General features: G+C 43.5%; 1 protein-coding gene across 1 annotated transcript in view; it reads left to right on the top strand.

Annotated features, from left to right (window-relative positions):
* Positions 1-18,892, top strand: part of LOC129701953 (collagen alpha-6(IV) chain-like) — a 398,708-nt gene that overhangs the window by 231,172 nt on the left and 148,644 nt on the right. The window contains 3 exon segments of the mRNA XM_055643398.1: positions 4,799-4,900; positions 8,271-8,324; positions 10,311-10,373. Of these exon segments, the coding sequence (XP_055499373.1) occupies positions 4,799-4,900; positions 8,271-8,324; positions 10,311-10,373 (219 nt within the window).

Genomic DNA, 18,892 nt, shown 5'->3' with positions numbered 1-18,892 from the left:
GGAATTTGAACACTTCCTCTACTTGCAGTACTGTAAACCACCAGCAAGCGGCACTGTGAAGCTGTCAGCTAATTCTCATTGCAGCCACCAATCGGACTTAAATGTTATTCATCGCAGAACAATCAGATAAACTGCTGTTTTATTTTGGTTCAGTTTTTGTAGTTACTTTTTGGACAAAATCAGGTATTTTTGCTCATATGCAAAACTTCAGATAAGTAATTTATTTTCTGTATAATAAATGTGTAAGATGAATGGAGGTGTTAGTGATTGGATTAGTTAATTGGTTTGTCTTGATTCAGGCTGATTTTTTGTTGGGCCCATTACAAACAAAGTTTAGAAGAATGAGAGATGATTGCATTAAGATATATAAGATTCAGAGGAAGGCATTGACAAAGTAACTGCTGAATTATACTTCCCTTCAGGGGGGTAATCTAGAATGAAGGAGGCAGAATAAGAAGCACCCATTGATTACATTGATAGATATTTCTTCTGTTGGAAAGTCATAAGTCTTTGGAATTCTCTACCTGACAGACAGAAGCTGAGGCCCTGAATGCATCCAATACTAAGATAAACAACGTTTTTGTCTATACGACAGTGAAGGGTGAAGCCGACCGAGACCAAGATCTGGTGAGCCGTGATCACACTGAATGACCGAGCAAGATCAAGAGGCCATCGAGCCCACTCTTGCTCCTTCTTCCTCCGATGTTCTCAAACCAGAAGATACTGAAAATGCAGATATCTGTTGTTCAGGAACATGAATAATTGCATCCTTGTTACATTGCAGATGTTTTAATAAACGGCGGTAGGTAGGGTCACGGACTGCTACCGCTGATGCTCCTGCTCACGTTATTCTCGTTTGCTTTCAAACAGGTTGAGAGTGAGAGTGTCCGAGCTCCACTGATTGTGCAATCATGTTGCAGCCAGCTCTCGCAGCGATTAGAACCACTTGTTGACAAAGCAGTTCTCCTGGTGTGATTGGGCTTGGCAGCTCTTGGCTTTGAATGTGACTCACTTCTGCCAAATGTCAGGCTCACCTCCTGGAATGAAATCTTGTGGAGCATCTTAAAGCATCACAACATCATCAAAATACTCAGCGGAGTGATGGTTCTTTCAATTACATTATATTCAGTTGTGAGCCACTCCCACTTTGCCTTCCCCCCCCCCCCCCCCAACTCCTCTAGTATTCAATACAGGTTCAGATGCAGGAAGATTGTTCCCGATGTTGGGGAAGTCCAGAACAAGGGGTCACAGTTTCAGGATAAGAGGGAAGTCTTTTAGGACCGAGATGAGAAAATCATTTTTCACACAGAGAGTGGTGAATCTGTGGAATTCTCTGCCACAGAAGGTAGTTGAGGCCACAGTTCATTGGCTATATTTAAGAGGGAGTTAGATGCGGCCCTTGTGGCTAAAGGGATCAGGGGGTATGGAGAGAAGGCAGGGACAGGATACTGAGTTCGATGATCAGCCATGATCATATTGAATGGCGGTGCAGGCTCGAAGGGCCGAATGGCCTACTCCTTCACCTATTTTCTATGTTTCTATGGTTCTACATGAAACATATAAGGTAATGCTCATGACAATAGCTTCGATTATTTTAGGCTCAAAGGAAGTGGGAATGATTACAATGTTTAAAATACTTTTGGACAAGTATATGGATAGAAACTATTCAGGGAGATATCTGGCAAATGCTAGCTGGCAATGGGATTTTGTTGGATAGACCTGTTGACAAGCATGGATAAACTGGGCCAAAGAGCCTGTTTCCATGCTGTACAACTCCATGAGTCTTGAATTCCGACCCATCATACGAGAGGGGAATGACAATATACAGGCTAGTGAGCTGTGTCACTCACACTCACAGTAGACATACAGTGGTTTCATTCGGAGAAGTTGATGTGGCCAAAGTAATTGAGGAGACAGGTTTAAAAGAAGATTTCAGAGGCCCAGTGGGTAAAATGATCCACACACTACAGCCTGCGTTTTGATACCTGTTTGTGCTTGGCAGTCAACCACGGAGCTAGAAATTTGCAGATCTCCTTGTGATATCATAGAAGGCCATTTGGCCCAGCAAGCACATGCCAGCCCATAAATCAATCCCATTCAACACTCATTTTCCCTGCCACCTATTCTCCTCACATTCCCAGCAGATGGGGTAGCAGAGTGATACAGCTGGTTACGTTGCCAGAGACCTTGGCTCAATGCTGACCTCGAGTGCTGATTGTGTGGAATGAACACATTCCCGCTGATGAGCGTGTGGGTTTCCTCTGGGTGCCCCAGCCTCCCTCCACATCCTTAACACACGCGTGTTTGTTGGTTAATTGGCGACTGAAGATTGCTGCTGGCGTGTTGGGAGTGGATGCACAAGTGGGATAACGTAGAGCTATCATAAATGAGTCATCGATAGTTAGTGTGGACTTGATGGGCCGACGGACCTGTTTCCATGCTCTATCTCCAAAACTAAAAACTAAGACTGAAATCTGACCAAATGCCCTCAGTGGTTGACATCAGGGCGCCAATGGCAGTCTCCTTCCAGAGCCACATGTGGGTGAGAGGCAAGGGCAGGACTGAGAATGGCCATGGTTTATCCCTCAGAAGTATCTTCCCCATACATGATGATTCGTGGTCACCTCTGGGTCACTGCTGTGGGAGATGAAAGGGGAAGGCAAAGGTACAACATTGGCATGTAAATGGATTACTATAGCACTTTGTAGGTGCTTATTGAACCAAGCAACCAATAGATGCCAAGCTGTAATTCCCGTGCTGCCTTAGTGTGCATTGTGCTTTAATTGACATCACACGCTCCGTGCCCAAGTGTGTTGCTATTTCCTCCATGATAGATGCTGTGTGCCTAATCGCCAGTGTCCCCTCCTGCAGCCCTCCGCCTCTGCTTCTGCAGCTTTGGCTCATGCTGAGCGCTACGGAGTTCTCCTGCCTCCATCCCCAGTACCATGTGTATTAATCAGCCACCTGAGATGGAACGCAAATCCCCACATCCATGTCGTCCCTTAGTTCTTCTTTTATTGAAGCAACCGGCAATATCCCACACATTCCCGCACGCTCACCTCTTCCAACCCCGAATCAACATTCTGTTTCCAAAAAAAAACGCAAAGTGCTGGAGTAACTCAACAGGTCAGGCTGCATCTGTGGAGAATGTGGATAAGGGTCAGGACACTTGTAATGATGGGTCTGAAGAATGGTTCCCACTACCTGATCCTCAGGGTTACTCCACCACATTGTGCCCTTCATGTAACCAGCATCCACAGTTCATGGTTCTGCTCCAGTTCCTATCTCCCATTCATCTCTTCCTCATTCTGCTCACCTCTGCAATCAGCACACGTTCTAACTCTCAGCCTATACGTTATCCAAAGACTGATTCCTGATTGTGTTACAATGTCTCTCCTATTGGCCTTGACCTTTGTGCCGCCCTGCACTTTGAACTTTACCCTTTCCTTTTTTTGCCCAGTGCCTATTTGATGGTGGTCTCACGCTTCTGACCACTTATGCATGTGACCCTCAAGTGATGAAGCCAACCCCTATATGAACTCAATGAACCTGTTTACTAATCTTAATTTTTCAAATGTTACTTGTGGAAACATTTGATAAATTCTCTCGGGGGAATATGACAAGAAGCAATTTCTCACTAATTTTTTCCACTTGGGATGTCTTGAGTTTTGTGTCCATTGCTCACTTGTACTTCTTTCTCCCTTGGGTTTCTTCTCACCACTCATGCCCTGGTGTAGGCCAGCAGTGTAGTGTCTGGTCAATGTCACAATGTGACCATGACTACTGGCTCATTTAATGCATGGCTCCTTTTGTCGCCAATCTCTGTGCCTGAGCTTTGGCCTTTCTGCGGTCACACAGACCTAATCCCTACATTGTGCCAGGAGCCATGGTGTGGACCATAGTTTTCCCATCCTGGACCAGCGTACGTGGGGCACACCAACCTGGCACAAAGTCGGTCTTCCTCTGAGCTTCTAACGTCTGGCTTCTCTTCCTTAACCCCTTGGGCTTGTCGCTGGGTTTGCTTTCAAACAGTGTTTTATTTTTCCTCTTCAGGTGGTGGTTAGGTGAATTTGGGAATTGTTACTTTGGTCTGTAATGCACTGGAACTGTTTCTGATACTAACCTTAACTAACCTTTTCCACTCCCCTTCCTTCCCCCTTCTTCCCTCCACCCGCCCCTGCCCTCAGGGTGATGTAGGCCTTCCTGGCCCCTCTGGCCCACCAGGATTTATCCCTCTGGTCCTAGGGCCTGGATTAAACATCTCCATCATGGGAGAGAAGGTAACACTTGGGAGCGAGCTGTGAACTGAGCCAGTGGTGATCCTGGAAGAAATGAGGCTGCTAGATGCTATTCCTTTTGGAAACAAGGAGTTATGATCATATGACCTTTCTATCTTCAAGTAATGAATGATTCCTGCAACTGGCCCAACACTATTTGGGGGTCTGATTTGAGTTCCAAAAGTGCTCTTTATTGTTTCCCACCCAACCATTCAAACAGGAACTGATTATCTTAATGGATTGTGTTATAACAGTCAACTGTGTCAATTGGAGATGAGCCGTGACCCCACAGAACTATCTAGGAGGCTTCCAGTGGAAGTAAGGCCCTGTGAATGGTGGGTGAGCACTCCTCTATGTCGAGACAGTTCAGTAAAGAGTTGGGATTAGGTTGACCATTCCTCCTAACCCAGGTAGTCCAGTGCCTCATTTCTTGCCAGGGCAGCCACTGTCGCAGGTAACGCTGTTTAAGTCCGATGATGTGAAAAGACATTTAAGCTTCCTTCCCGATTGCTGCACTCCAGGGAGACGTGGGTCTTCCGGGTCCTCCAGGACCGCCGCCTGCCACCGGAACGCTTGAGTTTGCTAGACCAGCCGGATTTCCCAAAGGTGACAGAGGTGAACAGGTTTGTGTGCACAATGGTGGAGGGTGGTTGGGTGTGCGGGACGATAGTTGACCTCACATTAAGATCAAGCCCTCCTTCCGGACAAAACAGCCGGAATTCATCTTTGGATTCAAGTATGGATGGAACGTCATGCCCATCAAAACGTTTGCTTGAAATCTTTTTTGTGCTGATCTTTCCATTGGGCTACGGCAGTGCGAGAGGCAGCTGACATGGAGAGCCTTGTTTTGAGTTTCTAATGGCAATCATCTGGTGATATCTATGAGTGAGACAGGTTGGTGATGAGTTAAGCGAAGATTTTTGGTATGGAGGTGTCCACTTGTTAAGTCGTGCTCTAAGCACATTTCGTTGAGGAACTCTGTGAAGATTTACCTTCACAGTGTGAAAAAATGAATTTCCGTTGAAGTAATTTAGGTTAATTAGAGAGCTATCAGAGTTCTGGTAGGTCTATGCACAACACAATGGGAGCCAAATGCAGTTCCTTTCAACATAATGATGGGTTCCTTGGGAAATGAGTCTGAACGGGCTCTCCGACCTAAGTCAGAGCCAGGGCTCTTTGGGGCACACACATAGTGGAGAGTGTAGAAGACCAAAGGCCCTCTGGTGCCATAAAAAATAATATAAAAATAATATTTCACAATTTGAGCAGAACTGTCGGACTGATCATTTATGTTTCCTTTGCTTGAAAATTGGCAACCTTCCCACCTGCCAGAGCGTTCATCTGATAGCACACATGACTTATGATGTACGAATGGGTCGACTGGGCTTGTATTCACTGGAATTTAGACAGATGAGAGGTGATCTTATAGACACATATAAAATTCTTAAGGGATTGGACAGGCTAGATGCAGGAAAATTTTTCCCGATGTTGGGGGAGTCCAGAACCAGGGATCACACAGTTTAAGAATAAGGGGTAGGCAATTTAGGACTGAGATGAGGAAAACCCTTTTCATCCAGAGAGTTGTAAATCTATGGAATTCTCTGAAACAGAAGGCAGTGGAGGCCAATATACTGCATGTTTACAAGAGAGAGTTAGATTTAGCTCTTAGGGCTAACGGAATCAAGGGATATGGGGAGAAAGCAGGAACGGGGTACTGATTTTAGATGATCAGCCATGATCATATTGAATGGCGGTGCTGGCTCGAAGGGTCGAATGGCCTAATCCTGCACCTATTTTCTATGTTTCTACGCAAAGGGGAGATTGAGCAAGTGTATGAAGGAAAGAGAGAGAGTTGCAGGGTGGATGTAAGGTCACTTGCAAAGAGACTTGTACAGGCAGTGACGTGCAGATAGCTGATGGGCTGAATGAGCTGCTCGACAGTTGTAAAACTCCACGCTGTTTCACCCAGCACTCCGTGGCAGCTTGGCTATTGGGAAAAGAGTTTAATGAAACACTGCAATAAGCTGATAATTGAGGTTGATCAAAGTAAAGGGACTGAACTCCAGCTTGGCTCTCAAATGGGAAGCTACCTGAAGATGGACAGATGCACAGGTGCCTTTGGCTTCTTAAGATATTTGAGCAGAACATCTTCACTGTGAGTACAAAGACATCTGCAGGTATGATGGTGAAAGCCTGGTAGACTTGGCTCCTGCCACTCTATTGCATGACCTGATGATTGTTGATTACAAAGCTGCTGACTAGAGGTAGCTTAGGAATGGGTGGCTTTTGCAAATGCACCCTGGACAGCTAGAAGTGGTGACGCTGAATGCCAGCTCCAGGGTTCAGGCATGGGTACTTTTCAATCTTTCTCATGGTTTGACCTTGCATGGTCATCCCACCTCGCTTCTTTCTTTTAAAATCTTTTTATTGTTTTTTTTCTTCCAAAAAAAGCAAAAATAGAGCATAAAAAACAGAGCAAAAAGAATAATGATAAACATAACAATGGTATTGATACATCGGGAGCAGGATTACATTAATAACAGGTATAACCTAATATGAGACCAGTGTCAAAATACACAATGAATATAGACCTCCCGGTCTCTATGTAAATATAGTTAAATCTTTAAAAGGAAACTTATAAATGTTAAAAAAAAAACCCCACAAAGATAAAAAGAAAAAAGGAAAAAAAAACTAAACTAAACTAAAGAAAGGAAGAAAAAAAATGTGATACTAATAAAATACGAATAAAAATAAAATAGATAAAAGAACAAAGCAAAGCAAAACCGAATCGGAACTGAGAATTTCAAGAACCTCGCTTCTATTTGGATTGAATATGACCAATGGAATTATGAGAGGCACTGGGCCTGTGCTCACTGGGGTATAGAGGAATGAGCGGGAACCTCATAGAAACTTATCAAAGAGTGAAAGGCTTGGATAGAGTGGACGTGGAGAGGATGTTTGTACTAGTGAGAGAAGGTAGGGCCAGAGGTCGTAGCCTCAGAATTAAAGGACATTCCTTTAGGAAGGAGATGAGGAGAAATCTCTTTAGTCAGAGGGTGGTGAATCTGTGGAATTCATTGCCACAGAATGCTGTGGAGGGCATGTCAGTGGATATTTTAAAGGCAGAGATAGATAGATTCTTAATTATTACGGATATCAGGGGTTATGGGGAGAAGAATAGGTTTAGGAGGGAGAGATAGATCAACCATGATTGAGTGGCGGAGTAGACTTGATGGGCCGAATGGCCTAATTGTGCCGCTATAACTTACGAACATTACAGCGATTTAAATTAGTAAGAGTCGGGCACGTGTGAGATCAGTTGGAGTTATAAATAAGAGAGCCTAAAGTGAAAATAGATGATTACAAGCTGAGAAATAGCAACTGAATGCAGGATATAAGATACCATTACTTTACCAAGGCAGCGCTGCATTTTTGCGTAATTCTCACAGATCCGAATGATGTCCTGAATGTGTGATGATTTTTCTGCTACATTGGATGGGAAAATGCATTGGCATTAGCTGAAATCAATCACCAGTGAACTCGCCAATTCACAGAGAGAGAGGAGGAAGGTGCTGTGTTAGCATTTGTAATGAGACACAAGCCATGGTTGACTCATGGAACCTTGTGCCTTGTGCAATGGCACGCAATATTTGATGTCTCTTTAAAATGGTGGAATGCCTGGGATCAAATAATGATCAGTTACAGGTCCATCAGTAGTAGTGGGAGTGAGAAGATTTTGAGATGGTGAATTCAGAGCAGCACACAATATGTGTGTCACACGAGATTACTGCATGAAATGTGTTCTTTTGAATGCCATTTTAGCGCCAAATGCTTTAATAGAACCAATAGATGACCCTAGATCTATTTTAAAAGGGGCTAGTGGTATAATATCTCCTAAAACATTATTTGCGTCGGATTTACCATGCAATGGTATTTTAGAGATGATCGAACTGATCACCTTGTGATGTGGCTGCTTGTTCCCTTCCCTCACAGGGCCATCCAGGAATACCTGGCCCGACTGGAAGTCCCGGATTACGTGGCCCACCGGTAATGCTTCTTTTTCTTACAAGTGAGGGGCGCAACTTTGGTATCTGTCAGTACGTGGCTCTTAGAGTGGGAGGTGGGAGTACCTCTGCTGAGTTGATGTACACTTCCATCGCTGAGGTCTCCTGGATCACAGTTGTAGCTGCTGGAAACTTCATCCAAGCAACCCTTTATTCCCCAGTCAGCGAAATGAGGTTCGAACATTGAGCAGTAAAGCACAGACACAGGCCCTTCGGCCCACAGTGTCTATTCCGAACTTGATGTCAAGTTAAACTGACCTCCTCTGCCTACACATGATCCATATCCCTCCATTTCCTGCATATCCATGTGCCTGTCCAAAAGCCTCTGAAATGGTGTATCTATTGTATCCACCTCCATCACCACCCCTAGCAGTATGCCCCTGACATCCACTGCTCTCTGTCCTCATGCCTCTACATCTCCTTTATACTTTGTCCCTCTCACCTTAAAGCTATGCTCTCTTGTCTTTGACGAGAGATTTCGAAAGGAGAACTCAATCAGTCGTTCTACTTTTAATTTCCGGCCAATAGTACTTGGTACAGTTCAGATGATGACCCTTCCTGAGTCTCCCAGAAAAGGAATGGGTGACGTTTCGGGTCGAGAAGAAGGATCTGAAGGAGGGTCGGTACCCGAAACATCACCCAATCCTTTTTTAGAGATACTGTCTGACCCGTTGAGTTGCTGCAGCTTTTGGTGTCTATCCCCATTGATATAGAAGAGACAAATGCCTGCTGAATGCATTACATTTTTAATGTCCCCTTGCCACTCTATATATAATACAAATTGACATCACATGTGCTCAAGATGGCGTCCAAGCCAGGTGACTCTTGGTGTGCTGGTCCCCGACGTGGATCTTCAATCACACGTTGTACTCGTTCCACTCACGTAAATCTCTCTTCACACCATGGATGTAATCATGTCTTGTCTTTCCGCTGTCCAATAACCACACAATAGATAGATAGCCTTTTATTGTCAAAATTGCAGCAGTCATACATATAATACCATACAATAAAACAACAATAAACACATATTAACATCCACCACAGTGAGTCCACCCAGCATCTCCTCACTGTGATGGAGGCAAAAGTCTTTGGTCTGCAGTCTCTTCCCTCCTCTTCTCCCTCTGCGCTGGGGCGATACCCCCCCCCCCCCCCCCCCCCCGGGCGATGTTAAGAACAGTCCCGCGGCTCAAACACCGCGGCCCGGGGTGGTTGAAGCTGCCGCCCACCAGTCCTGCAGACGCAGCCACTGGCCGTCAACAAATGTTTTTGACTATACAAGCTTGGTACACGTGGCAATAAACTAAACTAAGATTGCAGCATTTTAAAAGCTTTGAACAAGTCTGTAATTAATAAGTGTGGTTAATAAATTACAGTATTATAAAAAGGAGATATGTGCACTCTTCTCGTCGTCTGTCAGTATGTGAATAGTGGTGTCTCACTGATTGAAGGCCAGCAGGAGGAAGGGGACCAATGGCTCAATAGAAAGAAATGCCATCAGTTTGCTACTAAGCTGCACTGTCAGAATGACCACAACAATATGGACCGAAAGAACAGTAACTGATCATGTTTAAGGGTGGATCATTCAGGGATGTTCTTCCTCATTGTATAGAGGTTGGGTAAGGCCCGTTTAGTTTAATTTAGTGCAGTTTATTGTCACATGTACCGAGATATAGTGAAAAGCTTTTGTTGCATGCTATCCAGTCAGCAGAAAGACAATACATGATTACAATCGATCCATATACAGTGTATAGATACATGATAAGGAAATCATGTTTAGTCCAAGGTTAAGCCAGCAAAGTCCGATCACGGATAGTCCGAGGGTCACCCATGATGTAGGATGCCTGTGCCTCCTTGATAATATATTGCGGTTTGCACAGAAGGTCCTTGTGTTATTAACGGTATGCATGAACATTTGCATGCACTGGTTGCGCAACCTGCAAAATGTGCCTTACATGATCTTCTTTTCCAGGGTATTGCAAATGTGTTTGTGCCAAAAGGAGAGAAAGGAATTCCTGGTCTTCCGGGCGCTAGGGTAAGGGAGCACGTTTTATTTCCACTCACACTGTTTATTCTCTTTCTGCTGACCTAATATGGGCCAGGTGACATTTTGTATCCTGTTCAAAATAAAATTGGACTAGTCATCTTGAAGGGCTTGCCTCAATCCCGATTAAGCCTAACTGTGAGAGGAGCACTGTTGAAATAGGTGTTCTGATGATTCTGAATAAGTAGATGTGGAGCCTTGGACAACCATCAGAACAAATTGGAAGATTGTAGGCGCAGACTGCAGTATCTTCCATCGTGGTATGCAGCTTCATGTTCTATATTCAGCTTCAGATTCTGAAGAGGGGTCTCGACAAGAAACATCACCCTTCCTTTTCTCCAAAGATGCTGCCTGACCCGCTGAGTTACTCCAGCTTTTTGTGGCTCCCTTCTGCAATGAGTCCTTTCTCCAGTCAAAGATGCAGACTGGAAACCGGCAATTAGCAAATACATCCTTTGATGCATGCTCATCCGCTGTACTGGAAGAGGCAAGCCAGCTGGCATTAGATGTTCTCACTCCCATTTGTGTCCAGAGAAAGGACATTTTCAGCAGAGACTTGGATTTGCATCAGAAGGGGACTTGCATCAAGTTGGGTTATGAATGCAGTGCAGGCCATTCAATGGGAACCAACTAACATTTATCCAGCATCTTCAATACAGGGACAAGCTTAAACAAAGAATAGAAATTTAGAAATGGGCCATTAGCATGAATGCATTTGATGAAATAGGAAAATATATAGAAGATATTTTTGCAAAAAACTGCAAATACTGGTTTACAGAAAAAAAAGACATAAAATGCTCGATTAACTCAGCAGGTCAGACAGCACCTCTGCAGAATGTGGATTGGCAACGTTTTTGGTTGGGTCGAGAGTCTGAATAAGAGTCCCGTCCAGAAACATTGCCTATCCAAGTCTCTCCATTGCCTGACTCACTGAGTTATTACAGCACTCTGGATCTGTTTAGTAAAGTTTTAAAGTTTTTCACTTGAAAAGGGGCAAAGAACTGGAAAGGTTTAAGGAGAGAGCTTCAGGCCATGGGGTACAATGCTTGGTCGCTCATGATGATGTGGTGGAATACAATAGGAACCACAGGGGAAGGAATGCATAGATCTTGGATGGTTAGAAAATGTTACAAAAGTGGAGAAGGGTCCTGAAGGAATTCTGAAAAATGCAGTGAAGAGATTTTTTAAATTGAGGTGTTGGTGGGTTACAGGTAGCAGGTAGATAGATAATTGGTAAATTTGGGATTCAGGTAGCAGAACTTTGGATAAGCTATACTGGGAAATGGCCTACAGGGGAAATGAAATCAAAGATGAGGTGGAGCTGGGGATTGGCAGCTGATTGTGATGGGGCAGAGGTACCTTCTCATAAGTTGTTCAAGTGTACTGGGGAGGTTTAAACTGCTGGCAGGAGGTCAGAGATTATTTTTGTCTCTCTGGACAATCCGTTAACAGTGAATAATGAGGGGGAGAGGGGCAGGTCACAGAAATGGTTGAGTTAGTCCAGCAGATAAATGGCTTAAATAATTTCTGTGCTAAAGTAACATTGATCCTTGAATATAACAGAGTGAAGATAGGAGCCCTGCCCAGTGGCAATGGCCAGAGTAGCAAAGAGAGTTTGATGGGGGAGGGGGAAATCACAGAAGGTGCATAAAATCATGAGAGGAATAGATCGGGTAGATGCACAAAGTGTCTTGCCCAGAGTAGGTGAATCGAGGACCAGAGGACATGGGTTTAAGGTGAAGGGGAAAAGATTTGATAGGAATCTAAGGGGTAACTTTTTCACATGAAGGTTGGTGAGTGTAGATCAAGCGGGCAGGGGAGGTAGTTGAGGCAGGGACTATCCCTACATTTAAGAAACAGTTCGACAGGTACATGGATAGGACAGGTTTGGAGGGACCAGGTGGGAGTACTGTAGCTGGGGACATGTTGGCCGGTGTGGGTGACTTGGGCCGAAGGGCCTGTTTCCACACTGTATCACTTGATGACTCGAAGGAAGTTCCTGCACCAATGCAGGTGTGAATGTATCATGGCCACAGAGGCCACAATTAAGAGGTTTGGAGCCATTGTGATTGTCTTGGATTGGAGTACTTTGTGAGGGGTAACTGAGGCTTATGGTCAGCAAGTGGGACTAAGTAGTGAGGTATGTGAGGAAGTATTTGCATCTGTGAGAAGCAAGGTGGCATTGGCAACAAAAGCAATTGTAAACCGTAGACCATGAATCTACTGTAATTATGGGTCATAAATATTGTGCTGATCATTTACGAGCTAAAAAATATATATTTCATCCCTTCTCTGTTGTTTCAAGTTGATATCCCGCTATGCCTCTAAACTTTTGTGCAGTCAAATTTAATTACTAAGTTATCATTCCTTTCTTTATTCAGCAATAAATCATGGACATCTGCAACAAGTCCACCTTGCTTCATACAGCTTCGTAAATCTGTGTTTCTTTACTTCCAAATAAGATCAAAGGCAGGAATATCTGGAGACTACCTTTACGGAACTATTTGCCTTCCAGCATCCTCATTTGGGAAACAAAGTGTGCACTGCCCAACTTTTTGTCTACTTTCATGAAATATTCCGTGATCTACAGCCACAAGACTTTAGTCCACACCAGCTGTGTGAAATTGTAAACTTGCCCCACTGTATTAAAAACATAAGCATTCGAAGCAGGAGCTGGCCACCTGAACCCTCGTGTCTGCTTCACCGCTCATCAAGTTCATGGCTGATCTTCCATCTCAGAGCTATTTTCCTGCATTCTACCCAGATTCCAAGATACCTTTCTGATCCAGAGGTCTACCGATCTGTCTTTTGAATGAAGGCAATAATGCTCCAATATAGAGAATTCCAAAGATTCCCAACCTTCCGAGTGAAGATGTTTCTTGTCATCTCAATCCTGAATGCTAGGCCCTTGGTTGTCTGCAATATCTGCCTTATCCATCAACACAGCCATAATTAATTGTTTAATTCTTCTGAACTGTCCTAATTTCCCATTCTAAATTCCCTCATCGCTAACTAAAAGAGACTCATCGTTTTCTTTGCTTGCTTTCTCTGTTTTGCATCCTCCAGAAGTTCTAAAAGTCAATGTTTTATGTTCCTCACCAGTTTATTCCTATATTCAGTCTTCCCTTTTTATGATTCTCACTTTGCTGAATTATAAAATTATCAAAATCCTCAGTGTGCTTTTATTTCTGGCAACTTAATCAACTTTGATTAAATGTCATATTTAATTTCTCATGTCAGCCACTGAGAGATCAGTTCCAATTGAGCTTCATTTCTGAATGGAATAGGTGCTTTACCAAATCATTAATCTGTAGGCATGGCTGCACACATTATTTTCCTTTGTTTAGATATAAATTATAAATTGAACTACATCACTTTCAAATTCAACATAAAATTCTATCCTATTATCTTTCTCTAAATGCCTTTTTCAGCCAGATGACAAACTAACCCTTTCTCATTGCTCTATATTTGTAATACACTTCTCCTAAGCTGATTCCTCAACATCTTAAATCCATTCTATGAATTCCCTTTCGGTTTTTTACCATGAATTTCACGAGCCCAGATTGAAATCCCTCAGAGGGCAGCACAGTAGAGTGGCAGTAGAGTTGCTGCCTTACAGCGCCAGAGACCTGGGTTCGATCCTGACTACAGGTGCTGGCTGTATGGAGTTTGTATGGTTTAATCAAATAACTTCCAATTTCGGTCACTCTGCAAATGTTGCTGAACTGACAATTAAATCACAGATACTTTCTTCCATTTGCATTTTTAATTCATCAACATTGTTGCAAATAATTTATGTATTTAGATATGGCGTCTTTAATTTTGTTTTCATTCTTTTTTCATACTTGCTTTTGTGTCTTCTGCCTGTTTATTTTGATTACCACTTTCATAGTTTCCACTTATTTTTTTGTTTCTCTTGTTCCTATTTTAGATTCCCATCCTCCGACTAATTATCAGAGCTGCCAAGTTTTGTCAGAGCATTTCAGTATTCTAGTACCTGAAAGTCAGTATTTATGCTGAGGAAATCAGTGTTTTTACGCTGTGCCATTTTGCTGAAAAAAACGTTTTGTTTTTTTAATGTGCGGTCATACCCATGTAAGAGTACAAGAATGCATAACTTTGCTACCAATTGACATGTCTTCTACGCACCTTACTTGACAGTGCATTCATTGCCATCTCTTTGTATACTTCTGTTTGAACGGCTGCTTCCTGCTTTTAGCACCAGATGATGATGTTGAAGCCATTTTGGAAGCCTCCCTCTCCCTCCCTCGCACTCTCTCCCTCCTTCCCCTCTTTCCCTCCCTCTCCCTCTCCTCCCTTCCTCCCTCCTCTCCCTCCCCCCTCTCTCTCTCTTCCTCCCTCTCTCCTTTCACTTTTTCTCCCTCCCTCTCTTATTCCCTCCCTCCCTCTCACTCCCTCTCTCCTTCTCCCTGCCTGAACAGTCTGTGACCCATAGCGCTGTGGCCATAGCCATGTGTCAAGCCCATAGCGCGATGTATAAAGGTAATAGCGCTCCAGCTGGTAGCGCTATAATTGGAACCCATTGCACTGTTCGTTTAAAAATCCCACGCATTAAACTGACAGTGCTGTATAAACCTGTAGCGGGACAGGCTGATCAAACCTTACAAAAATAATCATCCAGAAATTTAAAATACTAATAGGTTTAATCTGCTATAATTTTTAGAGTTACAGTATGACTTTTTATATCCTTGCATTTTCTAAGCAGCAAGGTGAAACAGGAAGTCAGGCCGATTTAAAAAAAATCCGTATGTTATAAAAGCAAATCCGTACATCCATATTCTTATCGCATTTCCGTACAAAATACGGAAAATCCGTACTACTTGGCAGCTCTGAATTATGTAGGAAGAAACTGCAGACGCTAGCTTCAACCAAAGTAAGACACAAAAAGCTCACCTAAGAAACGTCACCTATTCCTTTTCTCCAGATTCCTTTACTGTCCCGCTGAGTTAGTCCAGCTTTTGGAGTCTATCTCCTACTAATTAAGTTCTCCTCAACAGCTTCATAAACTGCCTCTTGCCAATGTATTAGTTCTGACCCCAAGGCAAGTAAGAATGTCATTGTTCTATCTGGGACATACGACTCTTGACACATCTGGTTTGGACCACAGCCACCTGCCCCAGAAATGGTCCCAGTGTCTCAGTAATGTTGTGTTTCCTTTTCATGTCATCGCTAAACTAAAAGTTTCCTACTGTACCTGAATACACATGACAATCATAAACCAAACTCCTTCCATGCATTTATTCCTGCCTCCTGTTTTTATATTTGCAGTACATGGCCACAGGAGTGGTCTTAGACTGCCAACTTTAAAACCTTGCCTTTTAAACTCTTTCCTAGCTTTCTATAGACTGCATGCAGAAACATGTTTATTTTCCTGCCTACATCCTGTATGGGTTACAGTTTCTGGTTGTCCATCCTTCTCGTTTATGGTGATCTGCAGTCGTTCAGTGATGTCCTTGACCCTTGCACCAAGAAGATATCATATTGTCCTTGAGTCAAATCTGTGGTCATAGACGTTTTATGGCAACTTGTAAAGAGGAAAAAATTAGTAAAGACCAAAGTTGGACCCTAGAAGACTGAAAAAGGTGAATTTATTATGGGGAACAAGGAAATGGCAGGTACTTTGGATCTGTCTTCACTAAGAAGGACACAAAGAATCTTCCTGTACTAGTGGCCAATGGATCTGGGGTGACAGAGGAACTGAAGGAAATCCACATTAGGCAGGAAATGGTGTTGGGTAGACTGATGGGACTGAAGGCTGATAAATCTCCAGGACCTGATGGTCTGCATCCCAGGGTACTTAAGCAAGTGGCTCTAGAAATCGTGGATGCATTGGTGATAATTTTCCAATGTTCTATAGACTCAGGATCAGTTCCTGTGGATTGGAGGGTAGCTAATGTTATTCCACCTTTTAATAAAGGTGGGAGAGAGAAAACAGGGAATTATAGACCAGTTAGCCTGATATCGGTGATGGGGAAGATGCTGGAGTCAATTATAAAAGATGAAATAGCGGCACATTTGGATTGCAGTAACAGGATCGGTCCGAGTCAGCATGGGTTTGTGAAGGGGAAATCATGATTGACTAATCTTCTGGAATTTTTTGAGGATGCAACTAGAAAAATGGACAAGGGAGAGTCAGTAGATGTATTGTACCTGGACTTTCAGAAAGCATTGGGAAAAGTCCCACATTGGAGATAAGTGGACAAAATGAAGGCACATGGTATTGGGGATAGAGTGCTGACAAGAATAGAAAATTGGTTGGCAGACAGGAAACAAAGGGTAGGGATTAACTGGTCCCCTTCAGAATGGCAGGTAGTGACTAGTAGGGTACCGCAAGGCTTGGTACTGGGACCGCAGCTATTCACAATATACATCAATGATTTGGATGAAGGAATTCAAAGTAACATTAGCAAATTTGCAGATGACAAAAAGATGGGTGGCAGAGTGAACTGTGAGGAGGATGCTATGAGAATGCAGGGTGACTTAAGACAGGTTGGGTGAGTGGGCAGATGTATGGCAGATGCAGTTTAATGGTGATATGTGTGAGGTTATCCACTTTGGTAGCACAAACAGGAAGGCAGAATATTATCTAAATGGTGTCCAGTTGGGAAAAGGGGAAGTACAATGGGATGTGGGGGTCCTTGTTCATCAGTCAATGAAAGTAAGCATGCAGGTACAGCAGGCAGTGAAGAAAGCAAATGGTACGTTGGCCTTCATAACAACAGGAGTTGAGTATAGGAGCAAAGAGTTCCTTCTGAATTTGTATAGGGCCCTAGTGAGGCCACACCTGGAGACTTGTGTGCATTTTTGGTCCCCTAATTTGAGGAAGGACATTATTGCTATTGAGGGAGTGCAGCATAGGTTTACAAGGTTAATTCCCGGGATGGCGGGACTGAGAGAATGGAGCGGCTGGGCTTGTACACTCTGGAATTGAGAAGGATGAGAGGGTATCATATAAAAACATATAAGATTGTTAAGGGTTTGGACACGCTGGAGGCAGGAAATATGTACCCGATGTTGGGGGAGTCCAGAACCAGGGGCCACAGTTTAAGAATAAAGGGTAAGCCATTTAGAACGGAGACGAGGAAACACTTTTTCTCACAGAGAGCTGTGAGTCTGTGGAATTCTCAGCCTCAGAGTGCGGTGGAGGCAGGTTCTCTGGATGCTTTCAAGAGAGAGCTTGATTGGACTCTTAAAGATAGCGGAGTCAGGGGATATGGGGAAAAGGCAGGAACAGAGCATTGAGTATAGAAGCTGGGATGTAATGTTAAAATTGTACAAGGCATTCGTGAGACCAAATCTGGAGTACGGTGTACAATTTTGGTCGCCCAATTATAGGAAGGATGTCAACAAAATAGAGAGAGTACAGAGGAGATTTACTAGAATGTTGCCTGGGTTTCAACAACTAAGTTACAGAGAAAGGTTGAATAAGTTAGGTCTTTATTCTCTGGAGCGCAGAAGGTTAAGGGGGGATTTGATAGAGATCTTTAAAATGATGAGAGAGATAGACAGAGTTGACGTGGATAAGCTTTTCCCTTTGAGAATAGGGAAGATTCAAACAAGAGGACATGACTTCAGAATTAAGGGACAGAAGTTTAGGGGTAACATTAGGGGGAACTTCTTTACTCAGAGAGTGGTAACGGTGTGGAATGAGCTTCCAGTGGAGGTGGTGGAGGCAGATTCGTTGGTATCATTTAAAAATAAATTGGATAGGCATATGGATGAGAAGGGAATGGAGGGTTATGGTATGAGTGCAGGCAGGTGGGACTAAGGGAAAATAATTGTTTGGCACAGACTTGTAGGGCCGAAATGGCCTGTTTCCGTGCTGTAATTGTTATATGGTTATAGGGTACTGATTGGGGATGATCAGCCATGATCACAGTGAATGGCGGTGCTGGCTCGAAGGGCCATATGACCTACTCCTGCACCTATTGTCTATTGTCTATAACTGATGGGTCACCCACCCCTTTAATCCGGACAAAATTAGGAGACGTGAGTTGAGAGGTCAGGTGGCGTTGCGAGTGAGAGCGCTCTTCCCTCTGTCGTGAAAGAATCAACGATGTTCTCAATCTTCTCTCCAAATTGTTTCGCAAAGACAATACTGTCAACCCTCGATTTAACGACCGCCTTACAACAGATGTAGGATATAATGGCTGGACCTGGCAACCCATTCCCATCTCGCACTGTCTTCACGGACATTTAGAGCCCCGGCTTCCAACCCTGCTAGATCTTTATCCTCTTTTATTGTCTCCTGCACCTTGATGCCTTTGAGGTCCACAGCATATGTTTCATATAAGGTTCACTATATTAAAGATGTATAGAATGTCATAATAGTCTCAATCCATTCCATTCACCTGTACTGTTATCTCTCAATCTTTTACAAACTGTTTCTCCTTAGCTTAAACCTGACATGGTCTTTATTTCAATTCTGCACATTGGTTATAGAGGACTTTCGTATGTGCCACAGATTAATCCGAGCTCATTTAAAAACA

Source organism: Leucoraja erinacea, chromosome 12 (assembly GCF_028641065.1).
Source record: "Leucoraja erinacea ecotype New England chromosome 12, Leri_hhj_1, whole genome shotgun sequence".
In the NCBI taxonomy this organism is placed as follows: domain Eukaryota; kingdom Metazoa; phylum Chordata; class Chondrichthyes; order Rajiformes; family Rajidae; genus Leucoraja; species Leucoraja erinaceus.
This window is presented reverse-complemented; position numbering and strand designations above follow the sequence as displayed.